Here is an 18,665-nt window from a genome sequence, read left to right as displayed (position 1 = left end):
GCCTGGGTGAATGAGAGAGAACGGCCACACGGGGGCGCCGCTCGGTCCTGACCCGGCCCGCCCGCGCCGCGCGGCTCCCGTGCTCACCCGGCAACGCCTCCCGGAGCCTCTGATTAGCCGCCGCTGCCCACACGGCGCGGAGCCCTGGCCAATCGCCCGGCGCCAGGGGGAGTGGGTGGGCTGCCAGGAATGAACGGGGCGCGTGCGCGGAGTCCGCGCTGCCGGGCGGCGGCGATCCCGCCCGCACGCCAGGGGGCGCTGTCGATCTGCATCGGCGCTCCCCGGCCGGAACGCACGAGTCCGACGCAGCCCCGGCCCCGGTCCCGGCCCCGGCCCCGCCGCCGATCCCGCCCGCAACTGCCTCCGCCTCGCGAGAGCCGCGCGAAGCCCCAACCGCCGCCCCTCGCCCGTAGCCTCTCCGCGGCGCAGCGCCCGGCGCCATGCCCAAGAATAAAGGTGAGCCGCCCTGCGCTGGGCCTTCCGCGGCGGCCCGACCCTTCGCCGGAGCCAGGAGGCTGGGCCCGGGCGCGGCCGCGCTGGGGAGGCCCAACGCTGCTTCTCACGTGGGAGCCGCCGCGGCCCGGTGGGCAGGCGGGGCGGGGAGGGGAGAGGAGAAGGTGGAGAAGCCCTCCCGCCCACCCCTCCGTGCCGGCCGGGCCGCCGAGACCGCCGTGTCCGCCGTGCGGGTTCGGTCTCCCCGGTGTCGGGTCCTGGCCTGGTCTGGCTCAGCCGCGGCCCAGCGGCGTGTCGGAGCGCTTTGGGGCCTGGCCGGCCGTCAGGAGGAGGCCCTGGCGGGGTTAAGGCTGTCAGGAGCGGCCCTGCCCCTCGACCGGGTCGGGTCGCCGAGAAAGCGGCCGGTCGTGCGTCTACTCCGTGCACTCTGGGCCCTGCTGCTCTCCCCTTCTCCCCAGCCCCACTGCTTAAAGAAAAGCAAAAAGTGAGAGGAAGGGGAAGACAACCTCAGCCTTTTAAAGGGTGGAGGAGGGGAAGTATGGGCTGCCAGTCCGTGAAGAGCATCTAAGCCTTTAGCCACGTGTGTGCCTTTTAAGAAAGGCATTTTCACTTGGGGTGTAAGGTTTCAGCACTGCAGTACCCCCGGGGGTTATTCTGCACTGTGATGGTTACGTGCATCAGGTCATCCCACCACCCTTTGGTAGCACTGGTCACAGCAGCTGAAAATGGTAGTCTTGTGGAAATTCTTGTTGGAGGCTGCTGTCACTCCCAAGCATCTAAGACACTGAAAGAGTGGAGACTCAAATCTTCCAGTTACTGCTTAGTAAAAAGTTAGAGCTAAAACTGTTACCTAGATCTGGATCTGGGGTGCATTAAGAGGAGTGTGTCCAGCAGATCCAGGGAGCTTCTCCTCCCCCTCTCTTCTGCCCTGGTGAGAGCTCACCTGGAATATTGCATCCAGTTCTGGGCTCCCCAGTTCAAGAGGGACAGGGATCTGCTGGAGAGACCAACAGAGGGCTACACGGATGCTGAAGGGACTGGAGCATTGCCTGATGAGGAGAGGCTGAGAGACCTGGGGCTGGTTAGTCTGGAGAAGAGAAGACTGAGAGGGGATCTGATCAATGTCTATCAATATCTGAGGGCTGGGGGTCAAGAGGGAAGGGACAGGCTCTGCTCAGTAACACCCTGTGACAAGGGGCAGTGGATGTAAACTACAGCATAGGAGGTTCCACGTCAACATGAGGAAGAACTTCTTCACTCTAAGGGTCCCAGAGCCCTGGAGCAGGCTGCCCAGAGAGGTTCTGGAGTCTTCTTCTCCGGAGCCTTTCCAGCCCTGTCTGGATGTGTTCCTGTGTGACCTGTGCTGGATTCTCTGGTCCTGCTCTGGCAGGGGGCTTGGAGTGGAGGTCCCTCCCAACCCCTAATATCCTGTGAACCTGTGGATAGGAATACTTAAAACAGGCTCAGCGAGAACAAGCACAGAAATGCCCAGGAATCTGGTAATTGCCCTGTGTTTGTAGATAGTAACACATGCTTTTCTTCCCCCCCTGCTTCTCAATTTAGGTAAAGGAGGTAAAAACAGACGACGAGGTAAGAACGAGAATGAATCAGAAAAAAGAGAACTGGTGTTCAAGGAAGATGGGCAAGGTGAGTGGTTAGCTGTGGTAGGGCAGTGCCATTGTCTGCAGTCAGATACTGGAAGTGATGTTGATACACAAAATGCCAGGAGATCTGAGAAATACAGAGCTTCTGTGGAACGGAGAGAGATGTTCTTATTGGGGGTGTACGTGAATTCTAAGTGGCATACTGAGTGTAGGAGGGAGACATGAGGAAAAGGGGGGGGGGGGTTAAGTAGCTTCACCACATAAGAATGAAGCTTGCCTCTCCTTGACCTTTGTGGTGTTGCTGTGTGTAATACACCGTGGATGTAAACATTACCTTGAGTGGCTGTGTCTGAGGGTCTGCCAGCAGTAGTGCAGTTCGTGTAGTTCAGGCTTGCCAGTAGTTGCTTGTGGTCTCACAGGCTTGCTTCCTGTTTTATACCAACTGGAGTGTTTCTTGGATCCTTCAGGGAGCTCTCTGAAGTCTCTCACCTGGCAGAATATTACATTTCACTGTGCTTCCACTGGTCACTGATGGTTTGGATTGGGTTGGGAGGAGAGAACCACAGAGTGTTAAGGGTGGGAGAGACCCTGAAAGATCATCCAGTGCACCCCCCCGCCAGAGCAGCGTCGCCTGGAGTAGGTCACACAAGAATGATGTCCAAGTTAATTAAAACAGGAGCAATAGATAAAGTCCTTGCTTGGGTGTTGTCAAGTAAGCCACAAGAGTGCTCAGCTGCAGAGGGATGACTAGGGGTTCCCTCTGCCCTGTCATTTGGTGACAGTGAGGTCACCTTCCTTAATGTGTCACACTCATGGTTGCTCACATTTACACAAGTAGTTGCCTAGTGAGCAGTTAATTGGTTGGTCTGTCAGAAATACAGGAACTACAGAAATACAGCAGGAAAATCCTGCTGTAAATCAAGGCAGAAGTGACCACTGAACTCATAGCTCATTTCTAAAGTTTTTTGTGATACTCTCTGATGGTTGTAAGCCAAAAAAGAAGTTGACTTTGTAATGCACTCATAAAATGTAAAATCCTTTTCAACTCCCAAGCAAAAGCCACTTAATGAAATGTTATTTTCAGTTATTGATGGTCTCCTGGGATTTGTTGGGCCCTGTGTTAAGGGAGGCACCAAGTTGGCCAGATAATAAAATCAAAGCAGTAATGCAGAGCAGCCCACTAAAGATTTGCTTTGCCTTCATAGAACTTTAGCCACATAACTCCGGGTAGTCCACAGTCCTACCTTAGACATGCAGGGATCAGTTCTAGTGCACTGTGGAAGTGGTATTTATGCTTCTGGCTCCCCAGGGTCTGAATGGAGCTTCTAGCAGCAGCCCTTTTTGATACCTAAACTCCTTGTTGCTGAGGATTGGGGTTGTATAGCCTGAAGAAGAGAAGGCTCCAGGGAAACCTTAAAGGAGCCGTCCAGTCCCTGAAGGGGGCTACAAGAAGGCTGAGGAGGGACTGTTTGCAAAGGCCTGCAGTGATGGGATGAGGGGCAATGGTTTGAAATCAGAGATTTAGATTGGATGTGAGGAACAAGTTCTGCACCATGAGGGTGCTGGAACACTGCAACAGGTTGTCCAGGGAGGTAATTGAGGCCCCATCCCTGGAGCTATTCAAGCTCAGGCTCAACAAGGCCCTCAGCAACCTGCTCTAGTGGAGGATGCCCCTGCTGACTGCAGAGGGATGGACTGGATGACCTTTGGAGGTCCCTTCCAACCTGAATCCTTCTATGATTCTAACTTGTGCTGGGGCAAGACTTTGGAATATTTAAATACAGCTCTGGCTAACTGAGGAATTGGGGTTGTTTTTCCGGGCAAGTATGGGCAGTCAGAGAATGTGATGGTACTTACAATAATAATGATCATAATGATGATAATAACAATAATAATAATAAATAATACTATGATGATGAAGTTATAATTCTTAGACGCTTTACTCTTTTGAGTTAAATGGCGGTACACTGGTGCTGCAAACTTTTAACAGTGTGTGTGAATGATTCTGTGATTCTATGACTTCAGCAGCGATTCCTGGAGCTTGGTGAGGGAAGGTGATGAAATACAAGGTGAGAGACTGAGGATGGGTGTTGTGAAGCTGCTGTCCAGTTTTCAGCTGAAGCCTGATGCTTGCCTTTCAGGCAGTTTCTGAGAACACCAGAACATGCCCTTTCAAGAACAGCGTTCTTTTTCCACAGAGCCTCTGCAGAAAGGGTTCAGAGTATCAGGAGGTTATCCAGGATGTGCAGTTCTCTCCTTTTCCTTCACTGACAGCATGAGGTTTTGTCAGCACAGGTGCTGTGAAGCCATCATAAGCTTTCAAACTCTGCATGTGACTCGATAGCTCTGTTTTAAGTGCCTCAGAGGGAACAAAAGCATGGAGAAAACCAAGTAAGCACTGTTTGAAAATGTTAACATCAACAATGATAGGAAACCTGTGATACACTGAGCAGCCCAGGTGGTAGATCAAAGCTCTTCTCAGCTTCTCCTGCTTGATAAAACACTACAGCACAGTGGCAAAAGTTGTTGGTTGTTTGGTGAAGCTGTATCTGCTCAGAAGTTTTTTTGCTGCATGTTCCTGTCTCTTGCAGAATATGCCCAGGTGATCAAGATGTTGGGCAATGGAAGACTGGAGGCATTGTGTTTTGATGGTGTGAAGAGGTTATGTCATATTAGAGGAAAACTAAGGAAAAAGGTAATTCTGCAGCATCTCACCAGAGAAGACATGTGCTAATAAAAATGTCTGTATGTAGCTTGTTACAAAAGTTAATATTTCTACCAAGCATCTTCAGCTTCTTTTTTTCCATAGTAAATCAATTTGTTCCTCTCTTTGTATTGCCAGCACACACAAAAAATAGCCTTTTGAGTGAAGTTTGTAGTTGAAGGTCTGCCTTTGGCGGGGATGTATTTCAGGAAAGATTTGTCTTGTGAAGTACTGATTTAGCATCGTCTGGAAACTTCAATTATATGAAAGATTTAAAAAGGGAAATCTGATGACTGTTTGGAAAATCAGCATGTCATATGTGAGATTTGATCAGTACTTAGCAGAACTTCTATTAAGATGAAAATGGGCACCCAGCAGAGGAAAGCAAAAGCATAAGAGGGTTGTCCAAAGCCTTCTCTTTTTGTGTGCTGTTTCTTAAACCCAGTAAGAACCAGGATTTGATGCTCCACTTAGTCTGGTCTAGAGAAACAGAATAGTTTCCACCTTCTCACTGGGTGACTTACTTGTGAACATTTCAGTAAAGGGTGGTTTGGGAAGGTTATTTTATAGCTTTCCACAGGCACTTCAGATGCCATCATTTCCTTGTCCACTTCATCAGTTCCCAAAACACTTTCATGCAAAACTGATGGGCAAAGGTTTTGTACCTTCAGAGAAGTCAGGTGTACATATTTACATGCTTAACTTCACCATCCCTGGATGCTGTCCCCTCTTTCCTTACCAGGTGTTACAGCTTTCTGTCCTCTGCTGATGGTTGGTGCACAGGAGGTACTCTCAGATAGTTTGCTCCAAATAAAACAAGACTTTTGCAATGCTCTTTCTGGATTGTTCCACCTGTGTGTGACTGCAGGTGTCCTGCTCTCAGTGTGAGCCCTGCTAGCCTCCTGCAATGCACTGCTATAAACTGCTGCAGGTAGTGGAGAACATGCACAGATTTTTGCAGGGTGCTGTAGCATTCATTTCTTGCTACAGAAAACATCACTTTATTCCTTTTGGGTGAAAGAAAGGAAATCCCAACTGAAATACCTTTCATCTCCCAAAGAATCGAGCTGGTGCAGGGTAGAACTTAGGGCAGGTATATGAGCATGTCCTGCTCTGCAGGCTTTTGGCTTTAGTTAGACTTATCAGCAGAGTTACTAGAAACAGCTCCTTATGGTTTTTTGTGCACTGTACTTGGCCATCACCTCCTTCATCAGGTTTTCCTTTCATGTTTTAGCCATGTGGAGCTCAGTCACAGAGTGGTGGCTCAGTGCATTATTTCTTCAGAAGTTACGACTTTAATAGCCACCTCACTGGCTAGAAGCTCTTCAAAGAAGTTTGATTTGCCTTAGTAATAGCTTTATAACCCATGAAATAATCTATTTGTGAGGATTTGTGACCCTGGTTTTGTTGTGAAAACAATTGACCAGTTAAGAAAGTGAAACTGCTGACCCTAGTGAAATGTTTCACGTTGCAGAAAACCTAAATGCGATGTTTGACTCTTGTGTTACACAGCAAAGGTTTAATGCCTGCCCTAAGACATGTGTTTTCTCTTCCAGGTTTGGATAAATACATCTGATATTATATTGGTTGGCTTGAGAGACTACCAGGTAAAAATTCAGTGTCATTTGCCAATGAAGAATCTTACAAAGAGCTTTCTTGCATGTTGAACTGCAGCAGTTACTGTGAGGAAGGAAGTTCCCATCTAACTTGTATTTGGTTATGCTGCAGAATGAATTTTAGTTTCCTTATATGACAAAAAATTGTCATGATGACAAATCCTGCTGCAACTTGTTCTTCTGAGTTGCACTCTGGGACATTGTGAGTGAAGGTGCTCATTGGCATCTCACCCGACTTGGTTTATCCCAGGTGTAGCTGTTTGATGCTTGGCTCCTGTGACAGAAGAGAGATTGAGCTAAACACCATCCATTTTACTGTGAGAATGAGAATTTTGGTAATCATGATTTTGCAGTTCTGGTGTTTAGGCTTTTACCTTAAGAACCCAGTTGTTCAAGGATTAGTTTCTACTTAAAGAAAAATAATGGAGTAGAATACAATAGAAATAACCAGGTTGGAAAAGACCTTTGAGATCACCGAGTCCAACCTGTCATCCAACACCATCTAATCAACTAAACCATGGCACCATGCATCCCATCTAGTCTCTTCCTAAACACCTCCAGTGATGGTGACTCCACCACCTCCCTGGGCAGCACATTCCAATGGCCAATCTCTCTTTCTGTGAAGAACTTCTTACTCAGATCCAGCCTAAACCTCCCCTGGCACAGCTTGAGACTGTGTCCTCTTGTTCTGGTGCTGGTTGCCTGGGAGAAGAGACCAACCCCCACCTGGCTACAACCTCCCTTCAGGTAGTTCAGGAGAGCAATAAGGTCTCCCCTGAGCCTTCTCTTCTCCAGGCTAAGCAACCTCAGCTCCCTCAGCCTCTCCTCACAGGGCTGTGCTCCAAACCCCTCCCCAGCTTTGTTGCCCTTCTCTGGACACCTTCCAGCAGCTCAACATTTTCCTAAATTGAGTGGCCCAGAACTGGACACTGGACTCAAGGAGTGGCCTCACCAGTGCTGCCCCCTAACAGGGGCAGAATGACTTCCCTGCTTCTGCTGGCTACACTCTTCCTGATCCAGGCCAGGATGCCATTGGCCTTCCTGGGCACACTGCTGGCTCATGTTCAGTACCCCCAGGTCCCTTTCTGCCTGGCTGCTCTCCAGCCACTCTGACCCCAGCCTGTAGCACTGCATGGGGTTGTTGTGGCTTAATGTGTAGAACTTAACACTTAGATGTGTTCAGTCTCATGCCCTTTGACTCTGCCCATCTGTCCAGCCTGGCAAGGTCCCTCTGCAGAGCTCTCCTACCCTCTAACAGATCCACACCTGCCCCCAGCTTGCTGTCATCTGCAAATTTGCTGATGACTGACTCAATCCCCTCATCCAGATCATCAATGAAGATATTAAAGAGCATGGGGCCCAGCACTGATCCCTGTGGCACACCACTAGTGACTGGCCACCAGCTGGATGTGGCACCATTCACCACCACTTTCTGGGCTCTGCCCTCCAAGCAGTTCCTAACCCAGCACAGAGTGCTGCTGTCCAAGCCACGAGCTGACAGCTTGAGTAGCATTATTTTATCTCATTTAAAGGTTAGTGGAAAACAGGTTTCAAGTTTTCATTAGGTCAGTGCTTTTTCTTCAACATTCTGTTGTTTGAGGATCCTGCTCTGGCAGGGGGGTTGGACTCGAAGATCTGCAGAGGTCCCTTCCAACCCCTAACATCCTGTGAGCCTGTGATTTATACCCAAAGACAGATTCTGCTTCTGAAGCATACATTGGATTTGTAAAACATTTCAGATGATGTCATTTACTGTACATATGTGACCGTTTGACACTGTGCCTTTAAGGACAAACAGTGCTGAGACACTGGCTAAATGTTTTCAGTACTAGAACCAAAACATTCTGATATTCTAAACGAATTTCATTGGTGGATAGACAAAATTGTGGAGCAGTTGGAATTTTTTTCCTCAGTTCAGTTTCGTTTGGGAGTTGGGGGAGTTTGGTTTTTCAGCCTGTTCTCCTTGCCTGCTGCTTCTGTGAACTGCTGGAGTTGGCCTTCAGATAAGCAAACACTAATCCTTCATGGGCTTTTGAAGCTTACAAACAACTCTTTTCCTTAGTAACTTGCCTTTCTCTCTCTCTAACCCCTTTTTGGGGAAAAGGGGAGGTAGGGGGGGAGAGAGGGGGTTCCAAGGAGGGGATCCCTCCCTCAGGGAGGGATTTTTGTTGTGTTATTACTCTCTGCTGTATATTTCTGTGTATATATTGCAAATACCTGTATATATTGTGTCATATATAACCTGCTTTCCATATATGCTTGTAAATATATAGCTTGCTCTTCGACTGGGCTAGTTGTGGTTTCTTACTCTGTGGAGGAGGGAGAGCTAAGCCCTCTCTCAACCTACCACAACATACTAAACTACTTTCATGTACTCTTAGCACTTTGTGAGTGACCACCCAGCACTCGTGGTGTGTTCTCTGAAGAAAGATTAATTTCCAAGCCATGAAAGTGAACTTCTCAGGTTAATTAAGGAGAAAATTATCTCCCAGAAGAAATGAGCATTTTTTTTTTCCACTTCCCATTTGAAAGAACTGGAAGGGAAGGAGGAAGAAGATGTTCTTCTATAAGTAGAATCACAGAATGATCTGGGTTGGAAGGGACCTCCTAAAGTCATCTAGTCCAACTCCCCCTGTGGTAAGCAGAGACATCCTCCACTAGATCAGGCTCACAAGATGTTAGAGGTTTGGAAGGGACCTCTGGAGATCAAGTCCAACCCCCCCTGCCAGAGCAGGTTGCCCAGAGCTGTGTTGAGCCTGACCTTGAGTATCTCCAGGGATGGGGCCTCAACTACCATAATGTAGGTGTTACTAATTTACCAAGGTTAATAGGGTTTTATATGGATGAATGGCTAATCAATTGTAATAAATTCTCATTCAGGATAACAAGGCTGATGTTATTCTAAAGTACAATGCAGATGAAGCCAGAAGTCTGAAAGCATATGGGGAGCTTCCAGAACATGGTAAGCATCTTCTCACTTCAAATTACAAGTTCACATTAGAGAAAAATATTCACTCCAGCTTGACTCCATAACTTCTCTAAATTCCTCTGTAGCTAAAATCAATGAAACTGACACATTTGGGCCTGGAGATGATGATGAAATCCAGTTTGATGATATTGGAGATGATGATGAAGATATTGATGATGTAAGTAGTGAACGTATCATTTTGTATCATATGCTTGGATCATGTTGGCAGGAAGCTGTTTCCTGTTGGTTTAGAGCAAGTAAAATAATCCACTGGTGTTCACTTTCTCAGGGGCTGCTTCAGAAAGTGGTGTGGAGGTCTGCATGCCAGCTTCCACTTCCCTATTAAAGACTTTTAAGACCCAAGTCAGTGACTGCATACATGGATGTAGCTGATTATTCAGCTCCTTCAGTATGGACATATATCCCCCAGTCCCACTCTGAAGTGTAAGCTCCTTACAACAAGCTTGTGGTGGAAAGCAAAGTAGATGATAAAGGAAGCTTTGGCAGACTTGTAGGATTTCCATGCTTCCACTGCACAGAAGGCCAGAAAGAGCTCTCAGGAAGCAGGCACAAGGGTTGGTGTATCACCTCCTGCACCATGCAGGAAGAGCCATAAACTGCTGATGCAGACTACTTTGGACACCAACTGCTGCAGCAGGTCACAGGTTAGGAGATGTTTTGACAAGTTGCATGAACACCTTTCTGACTCCTCTGTAGTTTTACCAATCTCACTATTCTATAACAACTACAGAAAGAGATCTGTAGTTTTCAGACCACAAAATCTCCCTTTTTGTTTACATAAAACCCATTAAAGGCTGCATCTAAGTAGTTACTAAACTTAACCTTAATCCTCAGTTTACTGAGTGTCACAATTAGTTGTGTTACTGCTTATCACCAAGCCCTAGTAACCGACCCTGTTGTCATTCAGAATTAGATAGGGAATTGCAAGAGTAGGATCTGCTGTGAAAAGTTGTTAAGGTGGTGCACTTCATTTTGCAGTTGTGAGATGACAGTGTACAGGGTCAGCTGGCTCAGAAGATGAGCAGTAACTTCCTGAGCCAGTGAGTTAACATAATTGGATAGACTGTTCTAAGGATATTACTGTGGTTTAATTCTTCATCTTTTTACTTCTCTCCCTCTGAGTTGGTAAAAGGATATTCTCTTTAAATACTTACATGATTTTGACTTTGAGGTCTCAATATAGGATGGATTGGACCAAATACATGATGCATTAGATCAAATATTTTAGACTAAAATCTTCATGATTTTTTTCTTCAGACTTTTGAGAATTGCACTTTGCATCTGTCAGGGGTAGAGCTTACTGAAGATTTAGCTTAAAGCTAGAAACACTTTCTGGTACTTTCATGCTTTTAATGATGTGGCTGTTGTAAGGCATCAAAGTGATAAGCAGCTGTTTACAAAGGCCTGTGGTGATAGGACAAGGGGCAATGGCTTTAAACTAGAGAAGAGCATATTTAGATTGGATGTTAGGAACAAGTCTACTACCCATGAGGGTAGTAGAACACTAAGGTTGTCCAGGGAGGTGCTTGGGGCCCCATACCTGGACATATTGAAGGTGAGGCTCAACAGGGCTCTGGGCAACTTGGTCTAGTTGAGGATGTCCCTGCTGACTTCAGAGGGGTTTGAACTAGATGACTTTTGGAGGTCCCAACCCAGCCCATTCTATGATTCTAATATTGAAATGATAAAATCTGCATGCTAATAGATCTTTGTGTGGGATAATCACAGAATGGCTTAGGTTGGAAGGGACCTCAGAGCTCCTCTATTCCAACCTCCCCACCATGGCCGGGAACACCTCTCAACTGGACTTGGCTGCTCAAGGCCTCATCCAGCCTGGCCTTCAACACCCCCACGCAGGAGGCATCTACAACCTCCCTGGGCAGCCTATTCCAGAGTCTTACCACCCTCATACTGAAGAACTTCTTCCTAAGATCCAGTCTAACCCTGCTCTCCCTCAGGTTCAAACCATTCCCCCTTGTCCTATTTCTGGACATCCTTATGAAAAGTCCCTCTGCAGCCTTCATGTAGGGAAGTGTCCTGTTGATCTGTGTAAACACTTTAGAGACAGCATTGCTGAACAACTGCCTGTGAATTAAATGCATGGTATGTGGGTTTTTTTGCTGTTTTTCAGATCTAATTTGGAACAGAAGTTTACATTCCAACTTTTTTCCCCTCCAAGGATTGTCCTACAGTGATATTTGGATTATTTTTTTGGGTGAAGTCCCTTTCTTTTAAGAAGACTGAAAATTCTGGGTAAAGAGTGTAGTTTGTTACATCTGAAAGGATTTATTTTCAATGTTTGTTTTAAAGTATTTATATTTCTTTAGAAATGGATAATGCTGGATTATCACCAAGGTTCAATGAAATGCCACCAATATTTTGTCCTCCTCACCAATTAGAGCTTTTTTTTTTCCCCTTCTGGATGTGAGATACAGTGACACGGGCTGTAAAAGACTGCATTTCCCCCTCCCCTGCTTTCATCACTACAACTCCAGTTCCAACTTGTATTTTGAAATAAAAAATGGTTTACCCCTGTAATTATCAATGAATTTTGCTTCCATACAAAGAACCCAGTTCAGATTTGGTATTAAATCATACTATGCAGTGTCTGCCCTTGATAGCCCTTTTGCCTTGATGTTAACTTGAAGCAGATTTTGATAATGTAAAAAAGGAAGGCAGGAATCTGCATTTCAGTCCCTGGTGCATGATCAGTCTGCTTTTCACCTCTAGTAGCACGCTGCTATTTTTATACTGATTTTGATAACTAAAAAAGAAACCACTCGTTAGGGCCAAGATGGAAATTTGCCACAGTGGAGGGGTTAAGGGAGAGAAGTCATTTTAAAAGGAAAAGCAAGCAGCATCTCAACCCTGCAGTGGTTGCAAACTGTGTGGTAGCTCTTCTGTGCCGTTAGCCAAGCTGTAGTTGCAGAAGGTGAACGCTGGGTGACCCCCAGCTTCACGGGGAAACAAAACAAGCCACCAGCTGGGTTTGTACTGGAAACCTCCTCCCAGCTGGTTCCCCCCCCCCCCTGCCCCGGGTGGGTATGTTAAAGGTGTGGGTTTATTTTTACACTAGAGAAAAAAAAAGGTTATGTTGAGAGTAGAGTTTTTATTTGAATCCTAAATTCCATGCATTGTAAAGGGTACAAGCTTATGTGAACTTTGGAATGACAGCATCAACGAGCAAAGAAATCTGTGTCCAACGTAGGGAAAGAATCTTTGCATCCAGAGTAAGTCACTGGAAAGATTCTTCCCTACCTTCAGACTGGAGGAGTCAATTAAGAAGCTCAACGAAGACTTAACATCGTCATGCAATGATTACTTTGTGGTAGCCTTAGTTTCTTTGTCTTCGATTATGTATTTAACAGCTCTGAAAGCAGGTTAATGGAAAACTTCCTTTTGTGCCATACAAATCTGATTCTTGACACATGTATTGGTTATACAGTCTTTTTGGTATGATGTAAAGTGACTACCCCAATAGATAAAACCAAAATGGCTTTAAAAACAGAGTGGCCTCATTGCTTTATGTGACTTTTTAAAGGAGGAGTTCTGAGCTTGATTTGAACTTGCAAAGATGTCTTCTCTTTTTCCTTTCATTATAGCATGGATCTGGTATCTTATTCTAGGGATAAAATATTCTTAGTAGTAACTAATTCTGCCAAACATTTCATGGGTTTAAAATGTTTGCTGTAAAAACTTGCTAAATATTGGGAGGAGATACTACAAATAGAAGCTTCTTACTCCACTGATCTTGGGAGAATATGAATTTACTGTCTTTGTATACAAGGTTCAACTGTGAAGCAATGTGAACAGCCTGACGTGTACAAATGATTCCCCAGGTCCTTGGTTTCCTCAATAGATTGTGAAAGTGGCTTAAAAGCTCTCAAACCTGATCCTGAGGTGCATGTGCAGGTGGTGTCTGTTCTGTCACTTGTGCTTGCAGAAACCTCAGTGATTCAGTGGCAGTGAATGATTACTGAAGATGCAGAGATGGAAATTGTGGTTGCCAAACCCAGCCTTCTGCACGTGGGAGAAATAAAGTGCCCTGGCAGGGGGAAGGAGAAACACAAATGAATGCAGAGCTCTTGTAAGGAACCTCACTTTACAGGTGTTCTGCTGTAGAACAGGTGGGAGTTGGTCTCTTCTCCCAGGCACCCAGCACCAGAATAAGAGGACACAGTCTCAAGCTGCACAGGGGAGGTTTAGGCTGGATGTTAGGAAGTTCTTCATAGAAAGAGAGACTGGCCATTGGAATGTGCTGCCCAGGGAGGTGGTGGAGTCACCATCCCTGGAGGTGTTTAGAAGAGACTGGATGAGGCACTCAGTGCCATGGTTTAGTTGATTGGATGGTGTTGGGTGATGGGTTGGACTTCACGATCTTCAAGGTCTTTTCCAACCCCCTGCTATGGGCAAGGACACCTTCCACTAGCACAGGTTGCTCAAGGCCTCATCCAACCGGGCTTTGAACACCCCAGGAAGTCCCTCTCCAGCCTTCCTGCAGGATCCCTTAAGGTATTGGAAGGCAGCTCTAAGATTCCCCTGTGGTCTTCCCTAGGCTGAACAGTCCTAGCTCCATCAGCTTATCTTCATAGCAGCCCTTGGATCATCTTTGTGGCCTCCTCTGGACTTGCCCAACAGCTTTGTGCCCTTCTTTTGATGGGGATACCAGAAATGGATGAAGTATTTGAGGTGGGTCTCAGCAGAGCAGAGTCAAGGGGCAGAATCCCCTCTCTTGCCCTTCTGCCCACACCTCTGAATGCATCCTTGCACACAGCTGCCTTCTGGGCTGCAGGAGGGCACTGCTGGCTCACGGAGAGCTTCTCAGCAATCAATACACCAAGCCTTTTTCTTCAGGGCTACTCTCATCCCACTCTGCACCCACAGACCAAAGAAGTTGCATAATGCTTTGACAATAGAAGGCCAGAGAAGGCGAATTACTAATTTTTTTTCTTACTGTTTCAGACACAACAGAAGGAGCAACAGAATCTAGATTCAGTTTAACATGGCAGAGGACCAAGTCACCTAAGTTGGAAAGGTGAATGGGTGCCAGGACAAGGGAAAGAAGGATGGGGAGCAGCAGGGTGATTTGAATGCCTTTCCTTAGCTGAAGTCTTCTGGTGTAGTTCTAACTACCTAAAGTAAGTAGAAGAGAGGTGTTGGCTTAGTTATGCAACTCACCAAGGTGTTTCCCATCTGCTCTCTTCAAACAGGCTAGGTGACAATCTTCTACCACCACTCATTACACCACACAGGGTAATATATTATTGTAATAATAGGGCTTTATTAATAAGGTGTTGGGACAACCTGAGACCTGCTGCAAGATCATGAAAGTGTTGGTTGGAAGGGGACATCTGAAGGTTGTCTTTTAGCTGGGCCAGCTCAGCACTGGATTGTGTCACACTTGGGTTTGCCTGGGTTTTGAAAAGTCCCAGTGACAGAGATTCCTTCACCTCTGGACAACCTGTTGTAGTGCTCACCTACCTTGTTGATTTTATTTCCTGATGCCCTGTCTGAACCCCAAGATGAAAACTGTGGTAATTGCTGTTAGACAGCTGGCAGCAGAAAGAAGAGTTTGGCTGTGTCACTTTTGTACTAATCCTTCAAAGAGTTGTAGGCTGTTACAACACTTCTCAGCTTCCTTTTTACCAGACTTGGTCCAGCTCCTTCAGCCTCTCCTCAACAGCCTTCTTAATAGCCCTCCATTGAACTTACTCTACTTCTGCCATGTTTCTCTTGACCAGAGGTATCCAGCACTAAACCCTATTTCAGGTACCAGGTATTTCATCAGGATCAAGCAGATGATCAGTAAATTTTCCCTTGATGTGTGTCCTCATGTGGCTCAGGGTGTAGCTCTTTTCAGAAGAGCCTGCTGCAGGTTCACATTCAACCCAGTGTGTGCTGCAACCCACAGGACTGTCCCCTAACCAGCCACCTCCCAGCCTGTGCCTGTACATGGGGTTATTCCATATGTCCCAGGTGCAGAACTTCAGGCTTCTTACAAGGATCATGAGGTCTCTGTCCACCTTAAGTTTTTCAGGGTCCTGCTGGTCTGAAACAGCAGCCACTTTCCCTGACAGTGTTACCTGCAGACCTCTGCTGAGTGCAAGCTCTGCATTGCAGCCAGGGTGAGGACTTGAGCAACCTGCTCTAGTGGAAGATGTCCCTGCCCCTGGCTGGGGGGTTGGAAGTAGGTGAACTTTAAGGTCCCCTCCAACCTAAGCAATTCTATGTAGAGATTGAATAGGGGTGCCAGTATTGACCCCTGAGTCTTTCGCTGATTACCAGCCAAACACTGAGCTATTGACTGCTACTTTTACCGCCAGTTTGCAGTTCATCTAAGATTCTTCTGCTGTTTCCATGGGGGAAGGCTGGGGAAGGTGGTGTTAAAACCCCTCTTCAAATCAAGGTCTATTGTAGCCATCACTCTGCCCTTGCCTCACAGGGCCAGTCACTTTATCATAGCAGGCAATCAGGTAGGTCAAAAGTGGTTTGCCTTTCTGGGTTGATCACTGCTAATTCTGTGCTCCCTGATCTATCTATTGACTGAGATGAAGCTGACTGGCATACAGTTTTCCAAGTACTCCTTATTACCTTTTTTAAGGATGAAGATTGATAGTGGCCTCACACTCAAGCCCATCAGGTCTTCCACTAGCGTGGGTTGATTCCCATCCAGCTCAATGGATCTGAATCCATCCAATTTCTCTGATCTGTGAAGACAAAGGCAGAAAACAGGCACTGAGTTCATCAGCTACTTTACTGGCAGCTGTTGCTTCTTGGGGCCTCCATCAGCAGAAGCCCATTTCCCTTCAGCTTGCTTTTCCAATTAACCTTCTCACAGAATCTGCCTCATGCCAGTCAGTGCCCCCCCAAGCAGTTTCAGCTCCAGATGGGCTTTGACCTTCCTGGTTTTGATACAAAGAATCTAACACTGGGTTGGTTTTTTAACTACACAGGAGCCTGCCCTTGTGACTCTTGCACACTTTTGCTGCAGCAGGTCAAGACTTGAGAGAACATGGAAGAGTTGCTCTAAGTGGAGAAGCAATTGTCTGCTAGTAAGAAGACATGGAAAACATGTCTGAATTCACAATCCAGTTAAAAGGGATTAATACAAATACCAATAAAATTGGAATGTGATTGTCTTAGTCTTTAAAGGTTTAGAGGAAAGATGCAACTAGTGATGATCAACAGAGATCTTCCTATAGGAAAGTTTAGGGTTGGGTTGCCACTGTGAAAGGTTCTTGGAAGAAGAGCATACACTGAATAGTTTGAGTTCTGGAGTGCGAGCAAGGCCAATTTGAATTCTAAGAGCTTAAATATAAAAGTAGGGAACAAAGCTGGGAAAGGCTCCTTTGAGCTGCATGATGATAATGTAGCAAGAAAGAAATAACAAAGGAATAAAATTGCTGATACTGACAGGAGCACTTGCTGGCTAATCGAGAGAGGGAAAGGCCTGGCTGAAAATGAGCCTCTTTTGGTGGCCAGTATGAAGCTGTTCCATTGGTACAATAAAAGAGGAATCAGAAGAACTGAGCCAGAATGTGTAGTACAGAGACCTGTGGAGAATTAGCAGGTGTGGCTGGAAGATCAGGATGGAAGCATGACTTAGGAAAGACAAAAGAGAAGAATGAAGGTGGCATAGCATTATGCATGGATGACTTCAGAGAAAGAATGTGTGACATGAATCATGTTTGAATTAAAATCATTTAATGAGGAAAAATACTATACTGGAGTATCAGAGAGCTTGCAGGACCCAAGAGAGCCTGGAGGGAGGATTTAGACAGGGATGTACAGCTCTGCCATGTCATTTGGAAAAGAAGTACTCCCAGTATCTCTGTAAACACGGAAAACTCTAAGTCCCCAGGCTAGAGGACCTACCTAATCCTAGTTGTGCTACCAGAGCACCACACTGCCGGAACAAGGGATGCAAGAGAACTTTGTCAGGTGGCCAGGAAAAAACATGCAGAGTCTCTAAATATTTTTTAATTAGAAGTAAATAATTTCCTTTCCATTATTATGCTGCCCTGGTGAGACCCCCACCTGGAATACTTTGTCCAGTCTGGGGCTTCCCAGTTCAAGAGAGACAGAGTCCTGCGGGGGGGAGTCCAACAGAGAGCTATGAGGATAGCTGGGGGAGTGGAACATCTCTGCTATGAAGAAAGACTGAGAGGGCTGGGGCTGTTTAGTCTGGAGAAGAGAAGGCTGAGAGAGGACCTTACCAACATCTATAAATATCTGAGGGGTGGGTGTCCGAGTGAAGGCACCAGGCTCTTTTTGGTGGTGCCCAGTGATAGGACAAGGGGCACCAGGTGCAAGATGGAGCACAGGAGGTTCCATGTGGATATAAGCAAAAACTTTTTCCCTATGAGGGTGCCAAAGCCCTGAAGCAGGCTGCCCAGAGAGGTTGTGGAATCTCCTCTGGAGACATTCCAAACCCGCCTGGATGTGTTCCTATGTGACTTGCCCTGGGTGATCCTGCTCTGGCAGGGGGATTAGACTCATTGATTACTAGAGGTCCCTTCCATCCCCTAAGATTCTGTGATCCTGTGATTTGAAATGAGAAGAAATTCTGAAATGGCAGAATTCTCTGCCATTTTTTTTTCCAACTAGTTGGGTTAGATACATCAGGTTGTATCTTCAAACTGAGCTTGAAGGCAGAATAAATGAATTTTTTCATAATAATTGTCACATATTAATTTAGACACAAACTTGGAGCATTCTGAGAACCAGTAGAAAGAAATAATCTTTAAAAAGGGGATTGCAAAATACATACTAGACATAATTACACCTGATTTGCAAGGGCTTAGCCTGAATTGTTCATGAGCTAGAATTCAGAAAAGACACTAAATTACTGCAACAGCAACATTATGCATTTGGCACCATCCTTCATATTATTTCCACAGAGTCTGCCATGCCTGTTTTTATTAACCCACTAGCAATTACCAAATCTTTTGATTTTTATAGTTTGGTCTCTCTTAAGTTGGCTCCAGAGGTTTGTAAACATTTACAAACTGCATTGGCTCTGTTTGCTTAGTGATAACTTCCACAGAGTTCAGCTCCAGGGGAAGCAGAGTGTCCCACGAATTGCTGCATTGGCAGGGAGGCAGAAAATGGATCTTTAATCGTGACATCAGAGTGATCTTTAACCTGGAAATTAAGCCAAGTTAATGTTTGATTACCAGTTGATGTTTACTCAAGCTTTGAAATGTGTGACAACTAATTACATCTCTGTGAAAGGTCTGTAGAGCTGCTATTCTGTCTTTTTGTCTTTTTAGCATTTACAGTTGCTAAGATTTCTCTGA

The 18,665-nt window shown here is 46.1% G+C and overlaps 1 protein-coding gene across 1 annotated transcript; it reads left to right on the top strand.

Annotated features, from left to right (window-relative positions):
* Nucleotides 1-294: 294 nt before the first annotated feature.
* EIF1AX (eukaryotic translation initiation factor 1A X-linked) lies at nucleotides 295-12,921 on the top strand. The gene is made up of 7 exons (XM_054165857.1): nucleotides 295-456; nucleotides 2,017-2,100; nucleotides 4,649-4,752; nucleotides 6,318-6,368; nucleotides 9,258-9,339; nucleotides 9,432-9,523; nucleotides 11,498-12,921. The coding sequence occupies exons 1-7, from the start codon at nucleotides 441-443 to the stop codon at nucleotides 11,501-11,503; spliced, it is 435 nt and encodes a 144-aa protein (XP_054021832.1). The 5' UTR covers nucleotides 295-440; the 3' UTR covers nucleotides 11,504-12,921.
* The last annotated feature ends 5,744 nt before the right edge of the window (nucleotides 12,922-18,665 follow it).

The sequence above is a fragment of the Dryobates pubescens genome, chromosome 12 (assembly GCF_014839835.1).
Source record: "Dryobates pubescens isolate bDryPub1 chromosome 12, bDryPub1.pri, whole genome shotgun sequence".
Classification (NCBI taxonomy): Eukaryota; Metazoa; Chordata; class Aves; order Piciformes; family Picidae; genus Dryobates; species Dryobates pubescens.
This window is presented reverse-complemented; position numbering and strand designations above follow the sequence as displayed.